Source organism: Sander vitreus, chromosome 9 (genome assembly GCF_031162955.1).
Source record: "Sander vitreus isolate 19-12246 chromosome 9, sanVit1, whole genome shotgun sequence".
NCBI lineage: Eukaryota > Metazoa > Chordata > Actinopteri > Perciformes > Percidae > Sander > Sander vitreus.
In genome coordinates, this window is record NC_135863.1 from 33344301 (window position 1) to 33364428 (window position 20128).

Genomic DNA, 20128 nt, shown 5'->3' on the forward strand with positions numbered 1-20128 from the left:
GCATAAACCTCCAAGTATATGTGCGCCTGCTCTACACACTGAGCCAACCCGGCCACACATATTTTTAAATTTGACTGAAAGAGACAATTATATTGTTAACTGCAAGTATTTTTTCAGACAATTACTTGTTCAGTAAAATTTAGAATTGTTACAGCTCTACTTCTGTATATACTCATCTCACAGTATCTGTGCAGATACAGATGTTAACAGGCAGTTCAATGTGTGATGTTAGATCAGTTGATAAATAAAAAAGGAAATGATTTCCCCAAAGTGGTGTTTTTCCTCTCCTGTCTCTTCATGTGAATTCATTCCTGTGATCTTTTGTTCCCACAGATGTTTGTAGCGCTCATCTTCTGGTATCAGTTCTACTGCGGTTTCTCAGGTTCAGCCATGATTGACCAGTGGTATCTTATCTTCTTCAACCTGATGTTCTCCGCCTTCCCACAACTCATCACTGGCACTCTGGACAAAGACGTGTCAGCAGAGACTCTCCAACAACTACCTCAGCTTTATGTGAACGGCCAAAACTCTGAGGTCCGGTCAAGTTGCGTATTTGTCCCTTTTTGTTTGTCCCTCTTCTCTTGGTGGGAAAAGATCTGTGTTTAAAGAAGCTAGTGGAGAAAGGGAAGAAGTATTTTTGCAGCTCATCCAGTATCTTTCCTTTATAGAAACTACATATTGAGATCTTATTGACTGGCATTGTATTACATTCATCACATTACAGAAAATCTAATATGTGTATTAAAATGGTTATTATCATAGCTTCCTCCATAATCTTTTTTAGTTTACAATTTTGGAAATATTATGATACAATGTAACATTTCAGTTTTACATGTAGACACTCTGTCCAAACCATATACAAACCAAACCTATACTACATTATATACAAAAGATGAATCTAATTTAGCAAAAATGTTTGTATTTTCCTTTTTTTTCCTAGAAGATTTTGACAAAATGTTTGAGTGAAACTCAACTTTTAATAAAGGAAGGAAGTTTTTAATAAATGAGGTATGCTTGGAGGAAAAGCATCTAAACAACAACAAAGAACTGTAATTGGACATAAAATGATCTGACATTTTGACTGTGCTGGCGGTTGGTCCATACCGGTCTGGACTGAAATATCTCAACCACAGGAGTAGTTATTTAGAAGAGGTAGATTTGTCCCCCTCAAAAAATATGATTGGTTTTGGGAGATTAAGTCCACATTGTCACTTTTTATAAATTTTTTACGTTTGTTGCTTTTTACGACATTTTTGTAGTTTTGACGCTTTTTTAGCCATTTTTTGACACTTTTTTAAAAATGTTTTTGCCACTTTTTTGTGATGTTTTTTTCAACATTTTACTAACTGAGCAGCTTTGTATGAGAGACTTTTATAAAGGCCTAACAGAAAATGTTCTGTATTTTACTGTAGCTACACGAAAACCTCTGTAATGACCTTCCAGAACCTTTTCTGTTATTTTACAGATTTATTTCTTAGAGTGTAGGAAAATTAAGTGTTTGACGTTCAAATTTTTCTGTGGGAAGATCTCCAGATGCCCTGGTTATAATGTGCAAGTAAAGCTCATTTCAAAATGTCAAAGTTTTTAGAGCTGCAGGGATTCATTGATTAAACGATTAGTTAAGTAGTCAATTGTTAAAAGAATCGCCAACAGAGTCTCTAATTTCAGCTTCTTAAATGTGAATATTTCTAGTTTCTTCACTCTTCTGTTACAGTAAACTTAGTCTCGCATTGCCAGACCTTCCTCCACAGAGCTGCGGAGGAGTGTCTGGCTAGTCCACACAGCATTCTGGGATGGGAGATAAACCTGCTCTGGTTTATTGGCATTTCTTTAAACCAATCACAATCATCATGGCCGGAGCTAAGCGCCACACAGAGCCGCTGCAAAATAACCTCGGGAACAAACTTGTTTTGGTGGAACATGTATGTTCAAAAGTTTTTAAAAAACGGACATCAGCGATAAGACATGCATCTGGTGGAATTTCCTGCATCACTGGAGCAACCCAGGAAGTCGATCGTCGTGGATATAGACTATAAACTGAATATCTTTGAGTTGTGAATAAAACAAGACATTTGAGGACGTCATCTTGGGCTTTGGGAAACACTGATCCACATTTTCTTTATAGACCAAACAACTAATAGACTAAGAAAATAATCAAACGATTAATCGACAATTCAAATAATCATTGTAAAATAATCGTTAGTTGCAGCCCTAAAAGTTTTTGGTGTCTATGTTGAATGGAATAGAGAGAACCTGTAACATAGCAGACTTACTTACTTAACATAGCGTCTTTACCTCAGATATGTTAGTAATCACTAGTGTTTATACAGTCGCTCAGCTTTATCTTTATGATTCATGACAATATTTTAATACCACCTTAATGTCCTTCACATTGATGAGTTTCACGGCAGTAAATCTCTGCTTCTGTCTCGCAGGAATATAAGCCATACATGTTCTGGATGAACATGATCGATGCCTTCTACCAAAGTCTGGTCTGCTTCTTCATTCCTTACTTTGTGAGTCTGGTTTTATTTTCCATCCGCTCGTCTTCACTCAGTAATTCCTTGCTGCTCTTACTTACTCATCACTTCCGTTCTCCTCGCCCCGTCTCCTTCTCTTCTTCCTCCCAGGCTTACGCTGACTCTGACGTGGATCTGTTTACATGGGGAACGCCCATCACCACCCTCGCTTTATTCACCATTCTGGTGCACTTGGGCATTGAGACCAAAACCTGGGTAAGGAACCTAATTTTAGACTCATTGATGGCAATACTCAAGATTTCAAAGTGCCTCCTCTCTCTCAGTTAGGGCTGAATGATTTCGATTTGAAAGCGGTTCATCGTTCAGCCCTACTCTCAGTGCTGCTTTTTCTCACTCAAATCAGCATCTTGCTTTGTGGGGGAGCACTGGTGCAAAGGCTGACAGACACATGGATATTTAACTCCAGCTGATTAGATTGAACCAGAAAGCTCTGCAGCATCAGAGCCTATATATCAGCTTGACAGCGTGTCTGCCTCCATCCAGGCCCTCTGCAAACTATCTCCACCACATTGCAGCACGCCACCACAGAGCTCCACAATACCTGTTCATTTAAAAAAAAATTCCCCACATTCCCCCAGCGGCCTTGGTTTTATTCTCAGGTATCTCCCCTCCCCCCAATGGTTCTCGTAAAACAGCCCAGCAGTCTTATCATTTAACATTTATGACCCTGCATTGAATCAGAGTCTTTTCCATTATGCTGAGGCTGTAAATTTAGCCTGACAAGTTTTTTACATGAAAAATGTCCTTTTTCACTAACTAACTTCCTGGTCGTCATACAGAGAAGTATTCACAGCGAGCAGCATCGACCGAAGGTAAACATTTCCAAATGCTCAGCTGGCAGTTACTTGTTTCTCTTGCTGCTAAAGAAACCTAATGCATGCCTGATCGGTAAACGGCTGTGAAAGTCAATTAAAGGTATTTGAAATGACAGCAGGCAGCGCTCTTTCTCTTCCCCCCCCATACAGTAGCTGTGGGGCTGTAATTAATTATGTGCTTCAGTGTGTGCTTGTGTATGTGTCAGGAGGGACAATACACCAATGGACCATTTTATAGAATTCACCTTGTCAGATGTCTACCAGTCAGTCAACTCAGGAGGGCCTCAGGGTGACACCAGGGCAGTTAATCCCTGTAACTGCCAAAACTCATTAAAGAGCACATAACTGCGTATACAATATTAAGGCTGTGTCTCATTCCGCATACTACCATCAGTATACTGCTAATGTGCACTGACCACTTACTGCTGTAGTGCCCACTTTTGATGGTTAGTATTGTTCCAAAAGGAACACTTATGTTAAAACACTTGCCGGAAATGACGAGCGGGATGAACGTGATGAACGCAACACATGTGAACACGATTTTCCAGCCTGCTTTCCTGTATGCAAACGAGTAGCAGTCTCTCGGCTCGCCGCATCTCAAAATCTGACGAAAATCTTTTAAACTGACATTTGTCGATCTGAAATGAAGACAGATTCAGCAACTGTATGGCCTATTTCTCTCTTCAGATGTTTTTAGAAACAGGTTTCGGTGAACTATTTTCATAAATACGAGATCGTATTCCGAGCGAGCCGCCATTACAGTCGGTTTGAAATTCTCGAGCAGCCAGACCCACGTGAAGCGTTCGTCCAATCAGCTGCCAGTCAAGGACTCCCTTCTGCTTTGTAGTCAAGATGGTGCCCGTTTAGTGCGAGTAGGGTCCATCGTCCACACTGAACTTTTTGACCGTTTTTAGGGGGTCATCCTGGTACTTTCAGTACTCTGACTTTTTGCATTATCTACACTATATACTTAAAACTAAGTGTTTGAAGTGTGACAGTAGGTGGTTTGAGACACAGCATAAGTGTGCAGGCTTCTCATGTTAATATCTTTGGATTGCATTCATTGCTTAAAGGAAAAGTCCGGTTCCATTTAACCTTTTCATTTGTTAGGTTTGGCCATCAGAGTCCAACATGGTAAGGAACATACGTGGACAGACAATCAGACAGGAAGCAAACACGTTTAACTGACAATTAATACATTATTGTCTACTTGTCCATTTTTTTGTTTTACATACTCGCCATTTCTTTGTTTAACTGCAAGTAGTTGCTTACATTAGCTTAGCTAAGGTCTTGAGGTCATGACTGGTAATTGTTGATTTTGTTTAGATTTGTCAAATTGTAATTTATAGCTGATTGGTGGACTATTGTATATTTGTATTTCAATTGTTAGTTGTAGGCACTTGACCCTATTCACGTTCATAGCAATAAAAATGGGGTCATACAGTTAGAAAAAATGTTTTATGATAAAGAGGCGTGGTTGACTGCATAATACATTTTCTTTATATAGCCCTTTTCATGGTACTCAAAGACACTTTACAGTTAAACCAGCACATATAGCACATTAAAGACAGATAAGCAATCAAACAACACATAAAACAAGTCTATTAGAAGCAATTAAAAACAATAAAACCAGTAACATAAGTACACTGTGTTACTACATTATCTGGGTGACATGACAGTGATATAACCAAACGATGTATCCTGGAATTCATTCAAAACTTTAATTTGTTCAAAAAAGTAATAAATATTTTTTAATTTCACTGAAAGAGACAATCATATTGTTAATCGCAATTATTTCGGAGACAATTAATTGCACAGCAAAATTGTCGTCACCTCCCCCATTTGTGAGAACATTAAAGCTGCACCAATCAACATTTTGATATTAACAATCAATGTAATGACTGTGTGTATTGTGAACAGGTTGCTTGTAGTGGAGAACCCAAAGACAATTATCAGTCCACCCTCAGCTCTGTGGAGCATTGTTCTCACAGCTCATGGTTTTGGTTTTTCCAGCCCGCAACATTATTGTTTTCTCACCACATTCTAGTTTAGTTTTCAGACGCACCAGGCTGCTGTTTTCAGCCCCAAAAAAAAGTTGATAAATCCACTGCCGCTACCTGCTTAGCCCTAAACTGCAGATAAACAAAGTTAGCAACTAGCTGGTAAATGTAATATAGCATTTAGCAGCTAAAGAGCCAGATATTTCCCTCAGGAGTCGGTGGAGACCAAAACCTGAAAGCTGAAAGACTGAATATTGGACTTACAAGTCAAGTGGCCATAGATAAAATGAACTTCAAGTAGCTAGATGGGTAAATAGGCTACTGTTTGCCATATCAACTTCATAAAGCGATATGTTGATTACGGCTTGCTCTGCTGCCCCCAAGTGGCCAAAAAAGAAAAAAGTGAACGCAGCTTCAAAATGATGTTTTATTAGTCTGTTGTACTGTGAACATCGATGGCATTTTAAAGACTGGTTCAGATTTGACCAACAGTAGTTTTTGTAGTTGTGTGCAAACAGGCTTTGTTTAGCAATAAGTGATTTATTACCGACATTTGGCTGCACTCACTTTGAGTTTCATTTCTCAATAAGTGGTTTTGATAGTATGGCTACATGGGAGTTTGTTTACAACCTGTGTGATAAACTGACTTTTCCTGTTTCTGCCCTGTTGGACTGATTCTAGCAACGGTTAAGAACATTATCGTATCGTAACCTATAGTATGGCCGACACTAGGAAAATAAGACCCAGATTACTAAAAAGAAAATTCCTGCATAGTTCGCTAGTGTTGGTGTTCAATTGGATTATGATTTCAGAACACTTTACAGCCAAATTTAACAATGCTAATGCACTACATGGTTTTAAAATATACAGCTTATCAGCAATGATGTTGGAGAAATAGTCAACAAAAATCATAAAATATCATCCCCTTATTAATAATTATGAATCCTCATGGGATACAGTACATTGGCTAGACACTGGGTGGACTTACTTGTTATCAGTCGTGTTGCCTTGTTGAAGTCGCCATGGTCTGTTGTAATTATTTTAGAAAGCTAAATTAACTTTTCACACAAAAAAAGTAAAATAATTCACAATACTTTCCCTTGTCTCCTTCCCATGTAGACCTGGATGAACTGGCTGTCTATCGCCTTCAGTACAGCTTTATTCTTCACTGTGGCTCTGTGCTACAATGCCTCCTGTCCCACCTGCTACACCCCCTCTAACCCCTACTGGACCATGCAGAGGCTGCTGCAGGACCCCCTCTTCTACATGCTCTGTGTCATCACGCCTGTAGCAGCGCTGCTGCCCAGGTACACCACGGTTAATCTGTGTTTGACTGAATACAAGGGTGTAACTTTGGTTTGAGAAGTGGGGGGGGAGACACGAAACAGGGGTTCTGGGGGTTCTCCACCAGAAAAATATTTTCTATTTGAATCCCATTTCCTGCATTTTCTACATGCGTAAGTTATGGTCATACAAAATCCAGAAAATAATAAAGTTGATCATAACGATAAATTCTTGTAGAAAGAACAGTAAACTGTGTATGAGAAAAATGTCTTACTTTCTTTATTGTTTAAAATAGATCACAGAGACTTATAAATAAAATAATATCAAACTAATTTAAAAGGGGGTGGGGGTCCCCAGTGGAAATTACGCCCTAGACTGAATACACAAGCCCGTTTCTCAATAGGGTTGGGTACCAAAACAAAACGACTGGTATCTACCGGACCACATAGCAATGCGGATTTCGGTGCCACTTAAATGCCTGCGCTTCTCTCTGATGCTCAACAGAAGCAGCGCTGTGCGGGACGCTAGTTAACACTACACTTGGCAGCAGGTAACGTTAGCCTACTGTTAGCTAGTAGCTGGATTAAACAAGGTTAGAATGCTGACAGCTAAACGGTGTAAGGTGTGACTGTATCTTACTGTAGAGGATTCCAACACCGGGATGTTCAGCTGCCACTGTCGGAAAAAACAACACAGATGGTGCATTTACTTAAAACTGGTTAGCGTCGTGGTGCAATCCCATTCAGTGGTTGTTCTTGTCGTTTTAACAGCAATTTACTGGTGAAGTAAGTTATTGTTATAAGTTATTGTTTCAGTCAATCATTAAATGTTAACCCCCTTAGCAATAAACAAGCCTTAATCTTTTTTTTAAGTATTGGTTCAGGTACCGTTTAGTAGTGATGGCCAAATGAAGCTTCGTGAACCAGTGTCTTTATTTCCTGAGCCCACTAGATGGCACTCCTACGTACTTCGCTCAATTTTCATTTCCCTTCAGTACTCCATCTGGGTTTGCGGTATATTCTTGGGTTTTCTCCGACCAAATATTTGGCGGTCCAATCAGCAAACAGAGGGAGTGGCTGAGAACGATGACGTTGAGGTTTGGTAACCTTCGGTGAGTTCCGTAATGGCCGCGAAGAAAGATGCGAGAGAAGCCATTCGGTCCGTTGTGGCAACGCCTCCAAATATCCAGAAGTTAAATCCTGAGCAAGAACAATCTTTGCTGAGTTGTGTTGGTGGCCATGATGTTGTGGCCCTCCTCCCCACGGGGTTCGGGAACAGTTTGATTTTCCAGCTCGCTCCGTTAGTTGTGAAGGAGTTGGCTAAGGCTAACGCTAGCAATGCTAAGCCGATGTCACAACCAAACGTTAGCGATTGGTTATGGCAGATCCAGAGTGGCTCTGGGCAGATCCAATAGTTTTAAACTTCAACAGAGTACCCGCCTTCAAGGAAGTTAACGCTTGTCAATGGAGAGAGGCCAGACTCTCTGGACCAATGAAATGTACCAGAGTCTGAAAAACCCAACAATACCCAACCCTATTTGTCAACTATTCATGGCCCGTGCGATGGCTTATACAGTATCTGTACCAGATGTCTTTCATGTTTATCCCAAGAGCCTGGCATTCATCTTTGGAATAGTGTTGTCCTGATATCTGACTCTGTTTTCCTTTTCCAGATATTTCTACAGGGCGTGTCAAGGCACGCTGTTTCCCAGCCCAGTCCAAGTTGGAAGACAGTTGGATAAACTCCCCACTGAAACTCGCCGGAACATTCTGAGCCTCAGCAGGGTCAAGGCGGGGTCAGCGCTCAGCCCCAAGCCTCCCTTCCTGTCCCTCAGCAAGCCTTCCCCTAAAGGTTGCAATAAAAAAGACCAGAGGAGCCTCCCCAGCTCCGAGACATCACAGGGGCCCGCTTTACAAACGGATGAACAGGGCCGGAGAAGCCCGCTGGGACCTGCAGATAGTAATAAGGGCCCTTCAGATCTCTACACAATAGTTCCTACAGAAAAAGACACTCTTCCTTACACCAAAGACACTCCTAAGCTCCCTGGGGAGCCGCAGCCTCCTTCCACCAAAGACTCTGAGTGTCTCAGTAAGACTTTAGAGGTGTCAGATGTGAGTCTGTCCGGCTGGATCACCTCCACGCCTCTGCTCTCTCAGACAGGCAGCGTCCAGCTGAACCTGCCCCCCGCCGGAGACTCCCAGTGTGTCAAATACACCAGGAACTCGGACCAAAGACTAAAGTCGGACCACAGCGTTCATCCAGCACAGAGGACAGAGCAGGGGGCGGAACAGTCGCTGCACACCACTCTGTGATGTCTTACAGTCTTAACTTTCTTACTCAAACAACAATTTGCACGATAGATTTTTACAAAAAGTCTAATTTTTATTGTATTTTTCAAGGAGATTCTTTTATAAAAGATACAAATAGGTACTTTATATTTAGGATGTTTAAAGCTTAAGATATTTTTGATGTTTTGAAGATGGAAGAACTGGAACATCTCCCTTTTTTTTTCTTTTTTTTTTCTTCTTTTTTTTTAATCCTGGAATTTTTTTTATATCAAAGATGGATCTCAGTAGTTGATCAGGTTTTAATGTAAGGAGGAACGGAGGAGAGACATTCCACTGCTGGCATGTTTGGGAGTTTATTTTCTTTCTCTGTTCATTCTTTTCGCTTCGCCTGCAAATACATTAAGACCAGGATCAGAGGAATCAGAGTTGACATTCCTGAGAAGAGACATTTTATACGTTTTAAGTTCCACAGAAACTCAGAGTTTTATCTTTACATAAATCAGCAGACAGCGGCAATGACTCAGTGCTCAGTTGTTGCTGGATTTGTTTGAACATTTGTTTGCTAAATTGTAAAGGCTGAAAAGTGTGGTAATAGCTGTTCTGTCATAACGTACATTCCACTGAATAATTATGAGCGCTGTTGACTTCAAATATGATAATGCAATATGAGAATTCACCTTTATACAGCAACAATCTACCGTGTGTGTGTGTGTGTGTGTGTGTGTGTGTGTGTGTCCTGTAAACCCACAAAATTGTGTTTTTTGTATGTGAGTTTTTATACGGATTAAACAAACAAGATATAACATGTTAGTCAGCTTTTCGACCAGGCTAGCTGTTTCCCTCCGTTTTCAGTCTTTATGCTAAGCTAAGGCAACCGTCTCCTAGCTGTAGCTTCATATTTAGCACAGACGTGAGAGTATGAGGTATTAGTCTTCTCATCTCACTAATCATCTAACGGTGTTTCCCAAAATATCAAACTATTCCTTTAAGCACTGTGCAGTATGTCGACAACACGCTACCGTCACGTTTCATAAACAAGATTACTTTTTGTCAACTGTTTATTTCAGTCTAGTCGTTTGTTGTGCTGGTGCTCGGCTGGAAACCAAAAAGCTCAATGGTGAAAGAAAGTCTTTTCCCAAATGTAAAAGATGTGGCTTTAAGATTTAAATTTGCACTTTGAAAGCATTATTTTTTAGAATTGCCATCGAGTATTGTTGGTGCTGGCGGCATGTTCCGTGCTCAAGTGCAGTATGACAAGGTCGGGAAGTTTTATTCCTTTCACACTTTTGTACTTGTTGTCAATGTGCACAAATGAACCAGTTAAAGTATGGGAAAATGGAATCATGCTACAGTCACTGTTAAGCATTTAAAGCAGCAGCACCTTTAATATGTCATGATTGTGTATCTCTTGTGTCATTGCAGTACATTTTTTTATAAAGTGTATCATTTACCAAAGATCATTTATATTTCTGTATTCTCTAAGCAATAGTATGTGCCTTAACACTGGATAAGAAATTACAAATCTAAGTTTGCTTCCGATGCTGAAGCTGTGTCTGTTCAGTGAGGGTCGTCTTGTGTTGGTGTGGATGATATTTATGAGACCACATGCTATGTGGTTTCTTTCCATTCTGTCTGTTTTTGCACATGTCGCCTTTTTCTGGCATGTTGTTCTCGTTCTGACTGCACAGTCTGTCCACTTTGTTTTATAGGTTTCTGTCTGTTCTGTGCTTTTGGCGTTGCACTCAATGTGCCAGAATGAAGCTCGAGCGTATTCACTGCTGAATTCCAGGAAACTTCACTCTCACTGTACACGGCATTGAACATATCTGAGCTCCATTTGTTGGTTTATCATTTTGTATTTTGGTTACAAAGTAAGCCTTCTGTAACTTTTTGACATTATACATTGTAACAAATGATCTGCTGTTAAAGTTCAGTGTCATTCCAAGGTATTATTCTAGATATCTAATAGACCCAAGATCACACAAAGTTCTTAGTCTAGTCTCTCTAAATTGTAGCAATGAAAAGTTTTTTAAGTTTCAGGATACACATTTTTCTTAACAGTTCTTTGTCCTTCGAGTAATTGGAGATTACTTGTACCGTGGCTACTTGTGAACAAAATAAAAATGACAATAATAAAGTATTTATCCTTTACTACCTGTTTTACTGTTTGGAAAGTTGTTCTCTTTGCTTAATAAAATGTCCCAGTCCTTAATTTGTAAAAGTCTTTGCGTTCTTTAAGCACTATAGCTCAGGCCTTTGGGGTCGGGAGTGAAAATGGATGAAATTGTTAAGAGCTGTGGTATAGCTCAAAACACAGGCTGTCTTGTATTATATCCGGGGGGTGTAAGGTATAAACTAGTCTAACAAGTTGCTCTATTCAAACTGGGTTACAATCAGGGTCCAAAAATTAGCACTATCTGCTCGCCAAATACTACTCGCCACTGTCGCACCAAATGCTTGCTCGTGGGAAATTGTTTGGTCTCTGTAAATTATAGAGTGTGGTCTAAACCTACTCTGTAAAGTGTCCTAAGATAACTCCTGTTATGATTTGATACTATAAATACAATTGAATTTAATTGAAATGCTGCTAAAATATGCAAGTGGCTATAATAATGTAATCTATTGAGTGCCTGGTAACATTTATCATTTGGCTGGTGGAAAAAAAAGTTAATTTTGGACACTGGTTACAATCTAGAGTGTGGTCTCATGGGATTGTCATACTAAAATATTAAGCTTTAATTTGATATTGGGAGATATTTTGTGTATCCTAATTTAGATTTTGTGTTTTTCTGTTACATCATGCATTGTATATGCTTGTGCTTCTGTCACTACATTTAAGCATGTCACAGATAAACATGAAGGTGTCTTAAAGCTTGCATTGACCGATGAATACTTGTGTCATAGTATCACTGTATAAAGTCATAGGGAACTTGTTGGCAAACCGTTACCTAATTACACAATCCAACAGATGTGGAGCAAAGAATTTTATTTATTTCAACTTATGTTTGTGGCCACTTGATGAACAAATAACTCTGTTTATCTCCCAACCAACTACTGAGAGAAATATCTGTCTCTTTAGCTGCTAAATGCTCCACTATGTTCACCCTCTGATGGCTAACGTTGAGTCTTGTGTGGGGCTGGGCAGGCAGTGTACAGAGGCTCTGTCACTGACAGCTGTGGCTGGAAACTGATAAAAGCAGGGGAAGGGAACCAAAACACAAGTTGTGAGGCGTAAAAACCAAAACAATGAGCTGAATGGGCTGAACTCTCTCTGACTAAAAAACTGGCCCCATACTGGGTGGCCTTTTTCCTTCCTCTGCCAGAGGCCTGGGAGCCTGAGGGTTCTCTTCTGGACAGATATCTCATATGTTTTTATTTGATATAAAAGTTCTGATTATGAGTAGTAGGTTTGCTGGCTAAATCTGAATCACTCAGAGCTATGGCTAATACATAAGCATTATTAATATTTGAGTGCCTGAGATTGGCCGATATGTTTTCCTGACAGCTAAACATGTCACTATTCTTTTACAATGCAAAAACAAAACATGAAAAATCATCTCTTTTTTCAATAGTTTTGAGGCCAAAATGTTACTGCATAATATGAATGACCTCTTCTGTCTCAGTGATATGAAGTATATCTGCATACATTCTGTTATCATCCGCTCACACATCTGCCCAAAGGTGTGACGTAAGAGGCCTTCAGAAGACTGATGATCTTTGGCCTGGTGTTGCAGTGGTGGGTCTTTGCCTGGTGTGCGTAACATCTGCGATGTTATTAATGTTCCTTTTAAGGCCCACTGAGGGAAAAGGGACAGACAAGGCTCTGCTGATGCTGCTGCAACACAACGGCCAAATTACTGACCGCTGCTGCAGATTTCTCCTCTGAACACAGAGATAATGATGACTCCTCTCCCCTCGCGGTGCTGCTCTCTCCATCTCTTTCAAAGCCTGAGTGTAAACCTTACCGGATTGATCAGCTGTTTTATCCCCTGCAAACTGTAAGTGTGGAACTTTTGTGCCATTGTGCACTCTCCTCACAGCAATATTGTGTGTGGTTCATCAGCTCTCAGTGGCATTAGGTAAGCAGCACATGCAATAAAAAAAAGGATTTTGTCACATATTGTGTTATGATTATTCATGTGAAAGATTGATAATATAATTAAACAGGCTCCTCTCTGGTAATGAGGGATTCCTCACAGTCTTCTTTCATTTTCTCTAATTACTTTTTTTGATTACCTGCCATGTACAGGACAGACAGGAGACTGATTCGGGAGAAGCTAATGGAGTTTGATTTGCATTTTATCTATATATATATATTCTATTTTCTGGTCATTAAAGTCGCCTTGACCCGCTTCATGACCCATTTTTTTAACAAGCTTAAATCAAGACATTTTCAATTTCCTAAGCTGCCTCGTGAATAACCTGGTCCAATGAAGCCGTCAGAGAGCTGGAATATGGGAATTGTTTATGTTTTTGAAAAAGCCTTTGTGTTCTGCTGAGAAGACTTGAAGATTTGTTCATTTACACCAGTGGAGCTATAATGCACCACATCACTTTTGATTCCAAATAACAAATTAAGGCTTTTTGTAAGCCAGGGCCATCTGTCTTCCAGTTGGTGGAGGCATTGTGGCTCCATTCTGCGCTAATATTATGTAGGAGTGTCTAATAGCCAAAGCATTACTGTGCTCTTTTTCAGTCTAACTTCCCACTGACGCAGGAATCCATCCAACAGAAATGACAGGGACACGCTGGACAGATAACACAAAGATAGACAAACACCTACGGGTCATTTATAGTCTCCAGTTCCCCTGTAGGAGGAAGCAGGAGCACTAAAAACAAGACTAGTTATAATTATTGTTATCATATTTAGATTAGATTCAACTTTATTGTTATTGCACATGTCACAAGTACAGAGCAACAACATGTAGTTAGTGTCTAACCAAAAGGGCTTACGCAGTGATTAAATAACATATTACATAATATATGCTACAGTATGATTACATAACATATGCTACGGTACAGAGTGTAAGGTATGAATATGTAAATATATAGATATGTGTCTATTACTATAGGTATGAACAGGCTATGACCATACAATATGTACAGTAGTGCAAGAGGAATGATTTACAGTGCATTATTTATGTGATCATTTAAAGAGTAACTTGACACCTGGCTGAAAAGGGGTGTTTCAGGTCCCCTTCACCCATGGAGCAGGGGGATGGGAGGGTTACAGCCCCCCCACTAGGGCAACCCCCTAATGACCTCTTCTGAAGAGTCCATCATGTTTTTATAATCCTCTGTATCCTCCTTGGCTACTAGCAACTGCGCTGGGGGGGGGGGCGTGTACGATGATTCATCCCCTGAGAACAATGAATGTCTGCACAGAATTTCATGGCAACCCATCCAACAGTTGTTGAGATAGATATTTCTGGACCATTGACCGACTAATGTGGCTCGGGAGTGGGAAGTTTGGGGTCCCCTACTGGAGCTGCTGCCCCCGTGACCCGACCCCCGGATAAGCAGATGATGATGGATGGATGGACCATTGAGCGACATTAGCATCACTAGAGCCTCGCAGCTAGGATGGCTAAAAAACAAATTCAGTCTGAACAAAGAGAAAGAGCAGGAACTCAAGAGAGGACCTTCATGCTGTGAACAAACAGCACAGCGGGGCATAAACCAAGACATGAGCAAATTCCTTGTTTTTGCCTCATAAACATTTCAGTCGACTGTTTGCCCTGCCCTGCTGTGATGATGTCAACATTCACACTCTGCTGAAGTGTTGAAAAAACCCCTGAGCTGGTGAGCGTGAATTATGAACCAGAGGTGAGAGGGTTGATCAGAGACGTGGCCTTCCTGATCACAGAAGACGTCAGCTCTGTCTTGATTGCCTTAGTGACCCCTGTCTCTGTTAGCTATATGGCACACTTCCAGGAATCACTTAACAGCCATGATAAAATAATCCTACACATTTAGCCCTGTCCTACTCGCAACCTTCAGTGTCCTCTCCTGAACTCTGTACAACCCTGCAGTCACATCCCTAAACTGCCAACGGTACAATTGAGGTTAATTGATATGTTCCAGGAAAAAGATACGTGCCATGATGATGATGTCAATTTTAGGCACTCTTAATCCATATCAAATTGCTGGGAGGGAAATGATAGAAGCATAGATTATCACACAAAAAGTAGAAAGCAATGGCCGCCAGTGTCAGCTAATGTTCAGTGTTAGAGCTTTACCTGAATCAGTGGCTGCTAAAGCCCTCATTTCCTCCATTTGAACATAACACAACCTGAGCAGAGAGGTTACTTGGAAATGATGAAACAAATCCATGTGTGCTCTTGAGTGTAAAACTCAGACTATGGTGTAGATGAATGAATTTAAACCCGTTTTTTAAAGCGCCCATATTATGCTCATTTTCAGGTTCATAATTGTATTTTAAGGTTGTACCAGAATAGGTTTACATGGTTTAATTTTCAAAAAACACCATAATGTTGCTCTCTTTCACTGCTGCAGATCCTCTTTTTACCTGGTCTTTATTTTAGCTACAGAGTGAGACCTCTTTTCTTCTGTACTATCTTTGATTGCCCTCGCACATGCTCAGTAGCTCAGATGTAGATCATGTCAGCTAGCTAGCTCCATAGACAGTAAAAGAAAGGCTGTTTCTCCACCTTCAGTCAGTTACAAGGCAGGATTAGCTGGGAGACTTCTTCTAAATGAGGGTGCACATGGAAGTAGTTCTTTTGGAGATTATGGTGAACTTGTGTGTGTTGTAGCAGTACTTTGCTATTGAGAATGAGGTAGCATGCTATCGTTAGCATTAGCGTTAGCATTAGTTGCGGTTAGCCAACTCGTTTCGGCTTGTGACGTCACACTCGGAGCTCACCCAGAGACTGAAGGCAGGACACATTCAGAAACCGTATCTCACTCAGAACAGCATGGAGGGATTTTTTTCAAAGTTTGTATGTGTGTGGAAGCACCAGAGACACAAAAGAACACCCCAAATCCAAGAAAAGTGTTTTTTTCATAATATGTTTTTTTTTGTTTGCTAGTTTTTTGTTTTTGTTTGTGTGGTCTTTAAAGTTGTGGTGTGTGTGTGTGTGTGTGTGTGTGTGTGTGTGTGTGTGTGTGTGTGTGTGTGTGTGTGTGTGTGTGTGTGTGTGTGTGTGTGTGTGTGTGTGTGTGTATGTATGTGTCTAATTCAAGGTGGTATATGATCTTGGTAAGCAATTTGACAACTTTGTAGTACAAATATTTGTAATGTGCCCATTAAAATACCAGCTAATCCAGCGCAAATTAGTGCATAAAACATCACCAAAATGAAGTATTTGAACCTCCTAATTAAATACAAAATGAGGGAAAACCTTTTTTTTTTATTTCTGTCACATGCAGCTGTGAATGGGTGAATAAGTGCATCGGAATGGACGTCTCTTAAGTTGTTCTTCAAATTAAGAAAAAAATAACAAATGGGCAACAAGGATCATGTCCTGTAAATTGGAAGCATCATGTGTTCATTTTATTTCACAGTGCTATACCATTTCATACAAAACATTACTACATTTTTCAAACAAAGTGAGGGGAATTCTGTTAAAAACGCCCGGATAGCTCAGTTGGTAGAGCGGGCGCCCATATATAGAGGTTTACTCCTCGACGCAGCGGGCCCGGGTTTGACTTGGCCCTGCGGCCCTTTGCTGCATGTCATTCCCCCCTCTCTCTCCCCTTTAATATCTTCAGCTGTCCTGTCAAATAAAGGCCTAAAAATGGCCAAAAAATTATCTTAAAAAAAAACAAATTAGACAGAACCATATATTACATGGGAAAGCAGGAATGGGACAGAATCTGTAGGAATATTAAAACTATGTCCCGCCTTGTGAGGGTGTGCCTCATTCAGTTCAAGATTATGCATCGCTTCTATTGTTTAGAATTGGTCTGAAAGACACACCAACTTTTTGGAAATGCAAGACAGAGGACAGTCAATTACGTCATGTCCTATGGTCCTGTGATAAGGTCCAGGCATTTTGGACCAAGATTCATGATAATTTATGTCAGATTGCAGGGAACCACGTTCCATCCAGTCCTAGTTGATTGGTTCTGGGAGATGGGTCCATCCTAAGTGGGATGGATAAGCCCATAAGAAGCTGGGTCCAGACTAGTTTAATGATAGCCAGACAGATTATGTTAAGAGGATGGAGGAATGAAGGGCTGCCGTCAATCCAGCAGTGGGCTTGTGAGAGGGCTAGGGTGGCGACGTTTGAAAAAATATCATATAAATGGTTTGCCAGAATGGATGTCTAGACTAGAAAATGGAGAAAGTAGCTGAGCTCTCTGGAGGCTCCTAAGAAGCTTTCTGCTGGAGAGAGACGTGTATGATGGGCTTATGGTGTTGTCATTTATACATATGTTTATTTGGTTTATGGTTACTGTGTCATGTTTTCTTGATTTTTGTCTGGGTGGGTGGTGATAGTCTCGCTTTGCCAGACCTTCCTTCACAGTGCTGCGGAGGAGGGTCTGTCTAGTCCACACAGCATTCCGGCGATCTGAGAGAAACGTGCTCTGGTTTATTGGCATTTCTTTAAACCAATCACAATCGTCTTGGGCGGCGCTAAGCCCCGGACAGAGCCACGGTGCCTCTGCTAAATAGTCTCAGGAAGGAACTTGTTTTGGTGGAACATGTGGACGTTCAAAAGTAGTTTTAGTCGTGCAACAGAAAACTCCGATTGGACAGATAGTCTAGCTAGCTGTCTGGATTTACCCTGCAGAGATCTGAGGACCAGTTAACCATAGTCCTCACACATCCACCAGAGGTTAGAACACCAACACAGAGACAGAGGAAGGGGACGGACATCCAGCCGAAAAGAGTGAAATCCGGCAGAATTTCTGGTTATGTTAAAAAAGATATAATATATAACCATATATAAACATCTAAAACTACTACTAATACTGTAATCTAGACCAGTGGTTCTCAACCTTTTCCAGTCGCAACCCCCAGAATAGTCAGGTTGGTGTTCGCCCCTCAACGACGACGAGACAGAGAGAGAGCTGGAAACCATGTAAACTCTTTCTACAAGCCTCCCTGTGCTGGTTTTGAGTGATTATTGTGAATGCTCTGATTAAGAAATGTCAAAAAATAATGCTATTTGTGGCGAAGTTTTAGCACCTTCAGCTGTTTTTGTTGAATGTGCTCCAGGCACTGTGGATTTTTGATGTGTTCCAAGGCTTTTTCTCTCCCCCTGACCTGCCAGAACCAATACAGCACCCGTTCTGTGTCCTGGGATCTCCTGATTTATAAATTAAGCACTGAATATAGCACATGAAAAGCACCAAACTCAAAATATGTTACAGGCCCGTAGACAGGGAGTGAAGTATTTGAACCTCATAATTAAATCCAAAATTAGGGAAAAACTACAAAAAGGTCTACTTTTTGAAAAAAGAACCCCCCGTTTCACAAGGCTAGCTATGGCCCTGTGTTATATTGTTTTTTATTCCACAACCATCTTGTGACCCCCAGAAATGATCTCACGTATATAATAATACTTATATATTTTACTTAAGGCAATACCACTTTGTACCACCCTCAACCTTACACCGTCAGACACCGCCTACCAAGAGCCTGGGTCTGTCTCAGGTTTCTTCCTAAAGGGAGTTTTTCCTCACCACTGTCGCATTTACGCACTTATGCATGCTATTGGGGGAATGACTGGAATTGTTGGGTCTCTGTAAATTATAGAGTGTGGTCTAGACCTACTCTATCTGTAAAGTGTCCTAAGATAACTTTTGTTATGATTTGATACTATAGATAAAATTGAATTGAATTGTAAAAATAGTTACAAGCAAAAGTCAAAAGTGTGATGAGGGGTGGACGAGTCAAAAGGTTTAGGTCCCACTACACTGTTCTAGACAAACTGTGTGGAGGTACTTATTTTAACTCAACAATGTGTCTGTTTTTTAATCAAATGTGAAATAAATAATCTAAAATATAAGAAGAAAAGTGTCACTGACATTATATTAAAGTGTCCTTACAGTGACTCCCAGTGTCCACGTGGATTACTGCAGCCATAGTGTCAAATGTATGCACTCAGAGACAAAAGGGGGTTCATTGGTGTTGTACATGATGTCCTTCCATTCAACATGACATACTTATTTGGAATCTCTCTAATACAATCATAGAGCTAATCTTAGCCCACATATATTCATAATAAATATGAAAAGTAGCTTGACAGCTTTCAGGAACATGCTCTTAAATTCCTATAAATGTACTCAGTTATTGTAAGAATATGATTATTTTTCCTCTTTACCTTCTGAATTACTTTCCATCTGTATTGCCACGTAAAGCCCCTGTATCCGTGACCCAAAGGGCTGATAGGTACAGAAACTAAGTGTAAAGCTCTATGTCAGGCTCCAATGCTGACAGCATAACAAACACCATGAGAGCAATGCACATAGATTAGATCATGCATAATTTACATGGCCCTATTGCAGAATGAGATGGCAGGGTTTCGCTTACCTGCTATATATATATGGCAGGTTTTACTAATGGTTTATGAATAAAAGGATTTACAGCTTATGGATGGTGCCTTGGCCTTGGGCGACACTTTGACTTCTGCTACATATGTATGTATCTTTGCAGAGACGTTTAAATTCAGGTATGCTACTCTGATTTTGCATAACCAATGGAGTAATACCTTTAGGATTTACTGTATTTTTTTTTTATTTTATATTTAATACTAGGTCTACAAAACAAAATGTCGAAAAAATACAATCCTACAATAGCAAACGTTTGTTTCTGTGTGAATTACTGCTAGACATGCGCACAGGCAACTATTGTTAGTAGTACTACTTAAGTATAATTTTGAGATGTATGTGTATTTATGTTTGCCTGAGTATTTCCATTGTATGCTACTAAACCTACTGTAGGCTACTTGACTTTTTTTACTCCACTACATTTGTTTTATTATATATATATATATATATATATATATATATATATATATATATTTATATATATATATATATATATATTTATATATATATATATATTTATATATATATATATATATATATATATATATTTATATATATATTGGGGGCGGAGAGAGTAAACTCTGCCATATTATATTTTAAGGGGAATATTCATTTCTGTAGGTCTTGGAGGTGGGAGGGTGCGGTGGGGGGCATGATGTTTGACAGGCTCGCGCTGCATG

At 40.1% G+C, this 20128-nt stretch overlaps 1 protein-coding gene across 2 annotated transcripts in view; it reads left to right on the forward strand.

Moving 5' to 3' along the window:
* Window positions 1-11139, forward strand: part of atp10a (ATPase phospholipid transporting 10A) — a 43427-nt gene extending 32288 nt beyond the window's left edge. For both annotated transcript variants that reach the window (XM_078259839.1, XM_078259842.1), the window contains exons 17-21: window positions 334-534; window positions 2436-2516; window positions 2631-2735; window positions 6475-6662; window positions 8312-11139. In XM_078259839.1, coding sequence (XP_078115965.1) covers window positions 334-534; window positions 2436-2516; window positions 2631-2735; window positions 6475-6662; window positions 8312-8951 — 1215 coding nt within the window. In that variant the 3' untranslated portion in view covers window positions 8952-11139. The remainder of the gene's footprint in view (window positions 1-333; window positions 535-2435; window positions 2517-2630; window positions 2736-6474; window positions 6663-8311) is intronic.
* The last annotated feature ends 8989 nt before the right edge of the window (window positions 11140-20128 follow it).